The sequence below is a fragment of the Lupinus angustifolius genome, unplaced genomic scaffold (assembly GCF_001865875.1).
Source record: "Lupinus angustifolius cultivar Tanjil unplaced genomic scaffold, LupAngTanjil_v1.0 Scaffold_58_67, whole genome shotgun sequence".
In the NCBI taxonomy this organism is placed as follows: domain Eukaryota; kingdom Viridiplantae; phylum Streptophyta; class Magnoliopsida; order Fabales; family Fabaceae; genus Lupinus; species Lupinus angustifolius.
Window position 1 is genome coordinate 1 of NW_017722858.1, and position 12,679 is coordinate 12,679.

Below are 12,679 nucleotides of genomic sequence, written 5' to 3' on the forward strand. Positions count from 1 at the left end.
TCTTTTCATGAGGCCTATAAGGCCTTGCCTCAGCTGGACATCCCCACACATGAAAATGCTTTAGACTTGGCTTTCGCCCAGTCCAATGCTCATAAGGTGTTTTGCCAGTTGCCTTAGTTGGCACCCTATTAAGAATGTAAGCTGCAATCTTAAGTGCCTCTCCCCAGAGTGACTCTGTAAGGTAGAGTGATATATCATACTCCTTACCATGTCCTTAAGAGTCTGGTTTCGTCTTTCAGACACACCATTCATGTTAGGCGATCCTGGCATGGTGTACTGTGGGACTATACCACCTTCCTCTAGGTATTTGGCAAAAGGCCCTGGACGTTGTTCACCTGAACCGTCATATCTACCGTAGTATTCACCACCACGGTCAGATCTGACGCACTTAATCCTTTTGCCAAGTTGATTTTCAACCTCAGCCTTAAAAGTTTTGAACACGTCCACTGATTGGGACTTTTCATGAATTAGAAAAATGTATGCATAATGAGAATAATCGTCTATAAATGATATGAAGTATCGTTGGCCATTCCAAGAAATCGTAGGGAATGGCCCACAAATATCTGTATGTATCAATTCTAAGAGGTCTGAAGCTCTATATGCACCATATTTTGATTGTTTGGTCTATTTTCCTTTTATGCATTTAACACAAACATTAAGGTTTGTGAAGTCAATGGAATCCAAAATCCCATCTGACACAAGACGCTCAATTCTCTTTTGAGAAATGTGACCTAGGCGCTTGTGCCATAATGCACCTGAATTATTATTTTCAATCTTACGCTTAGTACCACGTGATTCCACATTCAGGGTTTCGCTATAATCAGTTATGATATTCAGCATATAAAGGTTGTCAATCATCATAAGTGAACCAGTTCCAATAACATTTGAATTTAAAGACAATTGAACCGAATTGTTTCCAAATGAACAACAATAACCAAATTTGTCCAAATAAGAAACATAAATTAAATTCCGTCTAAAAGACGGTACAACAAAAGTGTCTTTCAAATCCAAATAGAAACCAGTACACAACAACAACCTAAAATGCCATATAGCTTCCACTTCTACCAATTTCCCATTGCCAACATAGATGTATCTTTCAACATGATTAGGCTTTCGGTAGCTCAGGCAACCCTGCATTGAAACACTGATGTTAGAAGTTGAACCGGAGTCTAACCACCAGGTGTTTCCAGGTACTGAAGTTAAATTGACCTCAGAACAAACCAAAGCAAGAAATGTACCTTTCTTAGCACGCCAGGCGTGATACTTTACACATTTCTTCTTTTGATGTTCAATTGCTTTGCAAAAGAAACAAACATCATCCTGCTTATGTTTCTTTTGCACTAGACCCTTTGCAGCTTCATTCTTGGGCTCTGAAGTGATTTTCCTTTTGCCCTTGTCTTTAGAGGTAGTAACATAATAGGCACTTTCAGTCCTTTCTCGCTTCAACCTTTCCTGTTCTTGCGCACAAAATGAAATGAGCTCATTTAGAGTCCATTTCTCCCTTTGACAGTTATAAGAAATCTTAAACTGACTGAATTGTGCAAGAAGAGACAGTAAGACCAAATGAATGAGCAAGTCTTCCGACATGTCAAGCTTAAGGGCCTTAAGTTTTGAAACGATATTGGACATTCCCATAATGTATTCCCTTATGTTTCCCTTGCCTTGATACCTCATGGAAATCAAGTTCTGTAACAGAGTACTTGTTTCCGCCTTATCGCTCTTTGCAAAGCGCTTTTCAATCTCAGCAAGGAAATCTTTGGCACTATTTATCTCATCCGAGATAGTACCCCTAAAGACTTCTGGAATGCCACGCTTAATGATCATCAGACTCATGCGATTAGAGCGATCCCACTTCTCATAATCCTTCCTCTCTTCAGAGGCACTGGATTCCAAAGGAGAAGGGGGTTGCTCTACCCTTAATGCATAGTCCAGATCCATGCAGCCAAGAACAATTTCCATGTTCTCTTTCCAATCCTTAAAATTTTCACCATTAACAACCGGAACCGAATTCAATTTTCACCATTATGGACCGGAACCGAATTCAAATTCACAGATATAGAAGCAATTGACGTAGCTGATTCAGACAAAAGATAAAGTATTAAAATATGCTCACAACTTAAATTATCAATGTGCTTTAAACAATGATATGTCCGAATCAAGATACGTAGTGCACCATTAACATCAAGTCTTTGGACAATGATATTAACTGCAAGTGGTACTCTTGTTGTAATGATCAAACATTCATAATAAGGCATGTCAACTGACGAATCCCTCTTTGGGTTGATTCATCAGTCACATGTATAAAACTTTAGAATTATGACATGTTTATCATCACAGGCATATATGATCTTCGGCCAAATATTAACTTTCTTCTGGGCCAGCTAATACTCGCATGAATAATCATACACACTTACATCTGATATTCCTCATGAGTTATATTCATGAGAGAGGTCACTTTGGCGACATCTCACTTCAATTGGCTCACTTAAAATAACAGACAACCTTAATGGACAACCAAATAACAATTAAAACCAATGCACAATGATACCAAAACCCCACAAACTTTATCGTATTCTCGCTTGGGCAAGGTACTCTCTCGCTTGGGCGAGGTACCCTCTCTTGAGCGCAATAGAAGCCAAATGGGGACCATAACCCATAAAAGTAACCCCGAAGCGGTTACTACTTACGTTGCAATAATTATGATTCAGTCCCTTCATCAAATCAGAAATTGTCTGAAGGTATCTACACTTATAATATTTCATGACACATATGCCCTTAGCCACCAAATTAATTACTGAAGATCATTTTATATTTTGGCTAATTACATAATGGTCATAATACAATCATAGAATTATATTTGTGACCCATAAATTGTCAGAAATTTTAACATATTGAATATAACTCTATCTTTGTGCAGAGACTAAAACTAGATTTCCAACATGTTTTTATATTTAGAAGAACACATTTTCCATTTTGGATATAGTTTATCAGTCTAGAAAAGTAAAACACTTGTATATTATCCTTAATTGGATTATAAGGTTGCTTTTGGATACTTGACCTTCTATCATCATGAACAATATTTTTTACTTTTCAATTTTCTTCAATATCTCAATTCTCACTTTTTTGTATGTGTTTCATGTTCTCATTTTGATTTTTTATCAAGTAAAAATTCTCTTATTGGCTTATATGTTTAGACACATTTAGTGAGATGATGATGAGATTAATGATAGAACATGTAAATATAATTAATATTAAAAGTTTATCATTTAACATATATAAATATTCATTAAAAAATTTATATGTAAAACCTTAAATGGTGTATGCTTGTAGAATGTTACAAAAACATGTTTTCCCCTAAAAAAGACACATTTCTAAAAAATGTTTCTTAAAAAAATTAAAATTACTTTAAAAAAGTATAAAATTGTTTTTTTAGAATGACTTTTATTTTTGAATTTTTTATTGAAATAATAATTTTTAAAAGTATGATTTTCTTCAAAATGTTTTTAGTTCTCATTAAAAAATATCAAACGGATTGAATACTCATTCATCCAATCCATTAAAATGAGTTCATGGATGGATAAAAATTCATCCATTAAGTTTGAATATTAATAAATTGGATTATTTAAAATATGATATGATAAATTTATATAGATTAGTTGATGACTTTTCATACACTCATTCAGATCTATATCCAAATTCATCCATTTTGTCCATTTGTTGTCTATCTTGTAGTGTTGGATATCTTAATGCCTCTTTCCTTCTCGTTCTCTATTTGCTATTTTGGATTTCTGGTTCTCTATTTGCTATCCTAATTGCTGTGGACTCAAAATCATGAATTGAATCAAATTTAAACAATCTCTTAAAAAACAAACCGAACTGGACCATATTTTTTTTGTTTGGTTCGATTCAACTCAACCTCAATGATTTCACAATTTAAACTGGAAAGTCTTTTAGGCTATATTTGGTTATATTGAAAAAAGAGGAAGGAAAAATAGCGCAAAATGTCATTTCTCATCTTTTGGTTCCAATACTTAATAGAAGGGGGGGAAAATACGCATGAGTCTAAAAAAACACTTTTCTTCCATAGTCTGTCAAGAAAATGGAGAAAGGAAAGAAAAATAAAAATATAAATATAAATTTGTCCTTCCACCATGAATGAACAATATTCTAAGTGAAAATAGGTACAATATAGTAAACTTCTTTGTATATATTCATCCCTATATGAAATTAGTTCACTTAATTTTAATTTAATTGCTTATAAACTCACAAATAAATAAATAGTAATTGTGTATGGTCAATATAGATGAAGTCAAAAGAAAGAAAAACATAATTACTTGAAATTACAAAAAAATCACATAAATTAGAAATACAAAACGCAAATGTGTGAAAATAAGATGATTAAAAATATAAAAGTGATTATTAAAGGTGAATTATGCTTTCTTTAAATGCAGTAATGTTAATAAAATATATAATATTAATGATTTGATTAAATTTATTAAACAAAAATTATTACATTAAACTTTATAATTATATATTACTTAAAAATATTAACCAATATTATTACAAAAAATATTTATTTTTGTATTTTGCAACAGCAAAATATAATTTTTTAAAATTAGACATAGTATATTATTTTATATATATAAATAATGAAGATATTTATATTATTTTAAATGTATTTTCTTTCCTCTCATTTTTTCATTTTTAGTTCATACCAAACAAAAAAATTATTATATTATTTTCGTTCAACTTTTTTTCCTTAACGTTAGGCCTGGAATAAAGAAAACAACCAAAACAAACATCACAAGCTATCGTTGTCTTCACCAACGTTGGAAAATGCAAAGTTCCCCTCTTTGAGTGGACTGTGCTCATTGTCATGACTTGACCTCGTTTTCTACTAGGTTGTTCTGTGACTTTTGTCACACACTTTCTCTTTCTTTAATTGTGAGTTTTTTCTTTCTTATTTCTATCTCTTCGAACAAATTCATTTGGGTATTTGATATATCTAACACAACCTACTTCATTTGTCTCCTTCATTCATGTTTTTTTATTTGTTAGACCCAATAATTGATGCTAGCAAACCCATTTCACTCACAGGGTTATAATTCCCTTTTCAATTTTCACTTTACTCCATTGAAAGTTCAGATTTTCCACTTTCCAAGCATCGATCTTTCATCTGGGTGGGATCAGCTACTTGAGCACTTTGCTTATTTTGGAATTGTGGATATGCATTGAAGTGTGCAAATTTTATGAATTCTTTCTGAAAGTTCAATTTTTTACCATAAATTTTCAGTTGGGTTGGATTGGATCAGTATGTTACATGAGCACTGTGATTCAAGCTTGATTCTTTCTCTGCCTGATGATGTGTTTGCCATCATTGTTCGGTTCCTCTTGCCGAGAGATGTGTGCAATCTTGGCATGTGCTGCAGAAATTTGAATGCTCTTGTGGCTTCTGAGAAAATCTGGCTCACTCAATGTGGTCTTTTGGGCATACTGCCTCACAAGAATCTTGTTGAGTGGAGAAAGGGTGTGTCTTCTTATAAGGCACTTTGCCGTTTTCTTGCGAGTGTTCAGCCACTGATTGGAATATGGGTTCATCAGAATCCGGAGCTTGGGAATGTGGTGTATGTCATGCCCGGTTTCATTTCGGTTGTTGGTTGCCGGATAATCCCTCAGGAGCTTAGTCCGTTGGGTATTGAAGACAGTCCCATCCTATGGGCATCTGTGTTTGAAGTTATTGGTGATTTTAATGGTTCAGCTACATTTCTTCTCCATGGAAGGGAGAAGGGAATCGATTATATATATCCTGCTTTGGTCAAGTCTATAGAGAAATCTTGCAATTTACTATTGCTTGAGGTTGAACCTGGACTACAAACAAATCTTGGTACTTCTTTGCAGATTAGAACATTTGGACATTGTTCGGGCGTGGAGTTATCGAGGAAGGTTTGTAGGTCAAACAATGATATTTCTAGGTCACAAAGGGTAAATAATGAGGCAATGGTCCCCTTCAGCAAATTAGCTTATACTGATAGAAGAAAGTTACTTGAGGTCACTACTAGCCACATTCGACAAAAGGTTCCTGATACAGTGGCCGAACCATTGTTTCCTAGGTTAAGGGATGACAAGGACAACTTTAAAAATGATCTGGTGATCTTGTGGGAAAGACGATCACTCCTTAGTGAAATGTTTAATCTTGGCTGTAGCCAGACTGATTGTAAGGCAAGTTCTCAACAGGAAGTTAGTTCAAAACAGTTAGAAGTGGATAATATCCGTAAGAGTCTTAACTGTTCAAGGCCTATCTGTAATTCTCTGCCCGAGGAGGGTGGTTGCACACAATGCATCAAGAGGAAAAGTCTTGGTGGATATTTTTGGAACCGCCTTAAACAGATCCTTGGAAGATCTAATTTGATGAATGTCAGTCATTCAAATTCTAAGAAGCTTACTTCAAGTAGTGAGATTAGGCATGCGCAACTTCAAGAATTTCTTAAATCAAGTGACACAATAAGACTAACATTAAAGGCCCCAACCGTAAAGTTATCCTCTTATCGAGCATGGCCAAATATGCACGACAACCGGTTCGCACTTTACAAGCTGCCTTTGCGAGTTCCGAGAGAAGACCAAGAATATGCTGGTTTATGGGGAGGGACTTTTGGTTGGCCTCCTGGTAAGCTTTCTGAAGACAAGCCCGAAAAGGCTTTGTTCTTTCTTCTTCTATCTTATGAGGAGTCACAGGGACAACAACTTCTCATCGCAACCAAGATATTAGAAGGCACACACTATGTCTTGCATCCTAATGGTTCAGCAATGTTTATAGCGAATATCAATGAGTTCTCATCTGAACCCTTCCCTTGGGACACTGATGCAGACTCGAATCCGGTGGATATCAAGGAAGCTTTCATCGGAGAGGGTATTGCAACTGGTTATGGATTCAGATACCCCGGATCAAAGCCCGGTTCCCTATTTATTTTTCAAAATGGTGGCATTGCCTTTATATGGAAGGAGTCAAGGGCTATTTTGACCTTGAAAAGGCTTAACTTGCAAGAACTTTTGAAGAAGGGTGAAAGGATACCCTCGTTGCCTCCCATTGCCAATTTTTCATATTTGACAAAGTCCTACTCGAATGTGTTTACTGCATTTCCTAGCCCTTCCAACTCTTTGTCTTCACCAAGGTTTGTCTCAACTCTATTATGTTTGTTAGCTTCTTTTTTTCCCCCTTCAATCATGACATATCTTCCTTGATTTATGGTTTTCTATAACTATCATGGATTTGTATAGTTAAACTTTTGGGTTAACTTGCATAATGGATCATTAGATATCTTGTTTTATTGGTAATCACCCTCAAGCATAGTAGTTAAGATCATGATTTAACTCGTAGGATCGGTAGATCTTATGAGTTTTCAAGAGCTAGCGAGTCGTGTGCTCACTCTGAATGCGATCTCACCAATGCTGGTGCGATCGCCGGGGAAGATCGTAGTATCGTAAAATCGCTGCCTCGTTGTGATTTTTTGTTTTTATGGCAAAAACGCGAAAACCTAAATTGCAAAATTCTCATATTCTAAACTCATATAGAAGGGGAAACCCATGACACAAAATCATTTGACCCACTCAAAAATCTTCTAAACCCTAAATTGTAAAATAACAAACATATCATAATCAAAATAGAAGTAGAAGCTACAGCTACAACCAAAAACTCCCAAGACTTCATTTTCAAGTTTCCTTATTATCATCTTCATCTTCAACATATTTGTTTTCCTTATTCTCTCTAAAGTGATGTTCTTTCTCTCTTTTATGTTGTAATGTGTAATAGGAGAAAAATAGTGCTCAATGTGTTGCCTTTGTTATGTTCTCTCTCTTCTTTTTATGTGCTTTTTTTTGTTATGTTTTTGTTAAATTTTGCTTTGTACGTGTCACAGTCAGCACTCAAATTGACTTTTGTTCCACTCTGGACATACATACTATTATAATATACTTGTAGCCTACATAAAACATGATGTTTCCACATAAAACACGGTATAGCTACATCATTTCCACATAAATATTATACTATATGTTATATATATATAATATGTATGTAATATAATATTAGACTTTCATACTTGTTGGTGCTTTTTGCTGTCCAACATTTTAGTTGATTGTGTTGACATGTTAGTTTTACAATTATGTGAGAGCTAATACTTTTGTATGTATATATTTTGATGTTGGAAGTTTAAGTTTTAAAGCTGAAATTTTTATTATTCTGTGTATATGTATGTCTAAAAAAATCAATATTTGGTAGGATCTTACGATCCATGTTATGATCACATGTTTTATGTTTTCATCTACCCCTTCTGATCGTACGTAAGATCTTAATCTTGTCAACTATGCCCTCAAGTCTGAATTGATTTGGCCTAATAGTATACAAAAGGGTGATCCAGTGCACAAGACTCCCACTTAGTGGGATATGAGAATGGTAGATCTACACAGCCTTATCCCCACAAGCAAAGAGGTTGTTTCCAGGATTTGAACCTATGACCTCATGGTCATTCAGCAACAACATTTTTGTTGTGCCAAAATCACCCTCTTTTGGTTTGATAGTAACCTAAAAGAAAAAGGAAGAGAAATGAAAACTAGTTTACACTTCACAGTTCACACAAACCAATTGCAAAGTATAGGAATTGAGTCTCACTTTGGAAAATGAGATTCTAGTGTGGGATTTGCATGGCCTTGGGCTCTCCAAGTACAATAGCTAGTTTTTGTGGTGTAGTTCCCAAGGTTCTTATCAGACTCCTGCACTGTGGTTCCTCTTAGGCATATACATAATATTCTTCTGTTAAGATTTTGTAGGATTTTAGAAGCATACTAGTATTCAGAGTTTCAGATAGATTGATAGTTTTTTTTATTTTGCTATTGTGGTTTGTGGATTGCACATTATTTAGCATTCCTTATTTAAAGAATGTGTTGTTGCCTTGACTCTGATGTTTAAACAATATATATGCAATAACTTCACAAATTAGGGGAAATTTACAGTTACTAGAATAGAGATCAACATAATACTGAAATTACTGGACATGAAAAATTTATCTGTTTTTTTTGTAGTACCAAGGATATCTATCACCCTATGGGTAAAGCCCTTTCGGGTTGTGTGACTTCCTTTTCCAACAAGTGCCGCTCCAATGAATCGAACCCTTGACCTTTTGGTCATCGTGGGATCTAGCGGGGCCTTACATAACTAAATCAACACCTTGTTGGTTATGAGTGTCTTTGGTACAATCAAAACTGTTTATTCATTTTAATTTTTATTAAAAAAATCTGTTCCTCTATGTTTTGGCAAACCTAATTATTTACAAAAAAGCTTTTTTACTGGGACAAAAGCGATTTAGAGAAGCCAGAAGTTTCAAACTTATTTAAAAAAATTGTTACATTACTGGGACAAAAGCGGTTTTATACTCTCTTTTCTAATTTGTTATATAAAACCAATTTTTTACGCAATTCAAACCAACCATATTATCTTAAAATTGTTTTTCAATAAACATATCTAAACATAAAACCGATTATTCATATACTTGATCATTCAAATATCTATCTTTCACGGCTAATCTAAACAGACACATGGTGCAAGATTTTTTTTGGAGCCAGATTATATAACTATCCATCAATATGATCTATCTGGTTAGGAGTCCCAGCACCAATTTACCATTCATTCATTGTTATGAAATCATGCACATTGTAACATCATTTGCATATGACTACTCTCTACTCGATATGCATCTATGCAAAATATCAATCCTCTTTTTAAGAGTTCGATCCATGTAGCCGACTCAACTTAGTTGAATAAAAGTTTTGTTGTTGCTGTTTTACCAAATAGTTGAAATTCTAAACCGAGGTCACCTTTTTCTTTGCAGGTAAGGACAAAACTAGTATATACTAGTGGGATTGGCACTCAATGGTTTATGTGCTACCAGATTATACAGTTTGACAACAAAGGCATATAATATTCATGCTGTTCTTGCTTGTTGCTGGAGATGCAATAACATTGCTTCTAGCTACAGAATACACTTCCTGCTGCTATGTTTTCATATTGCTGCTTCTTGAGACCAAAGATAATGGTAATCTTTGTCAAGAATGTTTAATTAAATACTCTTGTAACGAATTATTATCTTTATGTTCTTCAGGATTGTCACCATGCTTATTGTTGTAGTATAAATAAATGGTTTAGGATCCTAATAAATTTTCTCATGAAGTTTTTCACCATCTTGTGTGCTAGGACTTTCTTTACTAAAAAGATAATTCACCCTTAAGGATAGTAAATATAGAAGCCATTAGGCTTTTTATTTTAAAAAATTTAGTCCTGAATAAAAGAAAATGATATATCTTCTTACTATATTCTCATATCTTCGTAAAAGTGACTTATGTTATATTTTGTTTATTAATAATTAATTTACGAGTGACATATGTCATTTTCTCATGTGTAAGAAGATTAGTATAACTATATAGTGGGAGAATATATCATTACTCCTCTGATCCTTTTTGTTTTTACTCCTAATTTTTTTTTTGTTTGAGTCTTCACAATTTCAAGACTGATCCCAAACATTGGATCATGATAACATGTTAACGCCATTATCGGTCTTACTAATTGTAGACGTCACTAGTGATAACAATGACAAAAGAACGTCTATAGGTACTAAAATAAAAAACAAAATTTCCTGGGAAATAAAACAAAATTATTTATATTGAATAATTAAATGGAATTAAATAAATTTTATGTGAAAATACATTGTCAAATCCTATAAATTAAGGATGTGGAATTCCTTTTGTTTGGCGATGGAGTATATTATCTAAATTGCTAATGTGCAATTAAGGAATGAAGGAAAATCAACATGGAGAATATATTAATCTTTTTACACATTATATGAAGAATATATTATAAGTTGTACATCAATCGATTTAGAGAGTTAGGGTCTCATATTCACAATCACAATTCAGAAATGAATAACAAATTTATATAGTTTACACATTAATCAAAATCGGATAATAATCATGGGCAATGATGTAAATTATCTAATTCATAAAACAAGTGTTCCTAACTTATGAAAATCATCATAAACCACATTTAATAAACCTAGACAATGCATGGCTTCGGGTTGAGGTAACAACACACTGTAGATGAACGGAAAGAAGACAAATCAACGATGAGGTCATGTGACAAGTAAACAAGTGATAATGCAATAGATGACGATGGACTGACACAATGAAGTAGGTCGAGGAAGGGAAAAGATAAAAGTAGTTGTAAACAAAGTAGTTGTCATGTCATATCAACTCGTATGAGATAAAATACCATAGTCTCACTTTATGGTATGTTATCCATAAGATAATTCTATAATTTCACATTTAATATACAAAATAGGATTTGAATTCGAGTATTGCCTAATGCCTATACCAAAAATGACTCTGAATCCAATTTTTTAAATCGTCAAAAATTCAAACTCAAATCTAATCACATTAATTTTTTCTCGTTAAATTTGGGCTGAGTTCAGGTTGATACCTATTAGTCCGGGCTAGATTGTCATCCTTAAATGATTGTCATATTGTGACAAGTGATTGTTGATTAAAAACTATTATGATATTAAAGTTGTTGCAAAATTATTTATAGTAATAAGTTTGTTGGTGCAGCGGAAGCGATCGTTGCACAGCGTTTGCCACAAACAATTAAATAATGTGTGTATAGAATAAATAGAAGAGAAGAAACAAGAGAATTTATTAATGAGGTTCGGCCAATTGTGCCTACGTCCCCGGGAAGAACTGAGCGGCTACCAAGATATTATTAGAGAATAAGAATTACAAACCCTAGCACACCCATAAACCTACCTGTATTTCTATTTGGTGCTTATATCTGGTTCACATTATAACAAGGGACTTGAATCGAATATATAACATTGATATTCTACTCTATTCTAATTCTAGGCAATGTGAGACTTCACATAGTAACATATTTCAAACATCCCCAATAAAGTTATCTATTACCTATATAATAAAAAAAACTCCCTCATGACATGTGTCAATCTCTCAAGCCCTCATGACATGTGTCAATCTCTCATCAAAACTAAAGGTCCCTCAATGACATGTGTCAATCTCTCAATGACATGTGTCAATCTCTCAATGACACGTGTCAACCTCTCAAGAACTCCCTCATGACATGTGTCAATCTCTCAAGCCCTCATGACGACATGTGATTTATTAAAAATAAAAAAAATATGATTATATATGCAATATTAAAATATAATGTTACTATAGCAATATTAAAATAATAATAATAATATGAATCATAACATATTGTTTGTAGTTATTTTAGAATTAAATAATATTTATTTTTATACTAATCTTATTTTAGAATCAAATAATAATGAAATTATAAATTTATTGATGATTTTTTTGATTAATAGGATACTATTAACTATATCATGTTATGTATGTGTAAAAAACAATGTTGAGAAAGTCGAGCAAGATGTTAAACCAGTAGATGACTCATATTAAGTTTATCTGGTTTTAACAGTTAAACCGTATGGTCTGACCGTATCATTTTATATATAATTAATAATTTTTAACAATATGAATGCACTGGTAACATATATGGATTTAACTATGCGAATGCACGAGCAACATACATATTCTTAATCATAAATGCACATGTAATATGTGTTCT

At 33.4% G+C, this 12,679-nt stretch overlaps 1 protein-coding gene across 5 annotated transcripts; it reads left to right on the forward strand.

Annotated features, from left to right (window-relative positions):
- Window positions 1–4,797: 4,797 nt before the first annotated feature.
- LOC109339144 (F-box protein At5g39450-like) lies at window positions 4,798–10,166 on the forward strand. 5 transcript variants are annotated; one of them, XM_019576543.1, is made up of 3 exons: window positions 4,798–4,904; window positions 5,294–7,169; window positions 9,882–10,166. In XM_019576543.1, the coding sequence occupies exons 2-3, from the start codon at window positions 5,314–5,316 to the stop codon at window positions 9,883–9,885; spliced, it is 1,860 nt and encodes a 619-aa protein (XP_019432088.1). In that variant the 5' UTR covers window positions 4,798–4,904; window positions 5,294–5,313; the 3' UTR covers window positions 9,886–10,166. The 5 variants fall into 5 exon arrangements, with proteins under 5 accessions (XP_019432088.1, XP_019432086.1, XP_019432087.1 ...); XM_019576541.1 differs by having other exon boundaries at window positions 4,799–4,901; XM_019576542.1 differs by lacking the exon at window positions 4,798–4,904 and adding an exon at window positions 4,938–4,999.
- The last annotated feature ends 2,513 nt before the right edge of the window (window positions 10,167–12,679 follow it).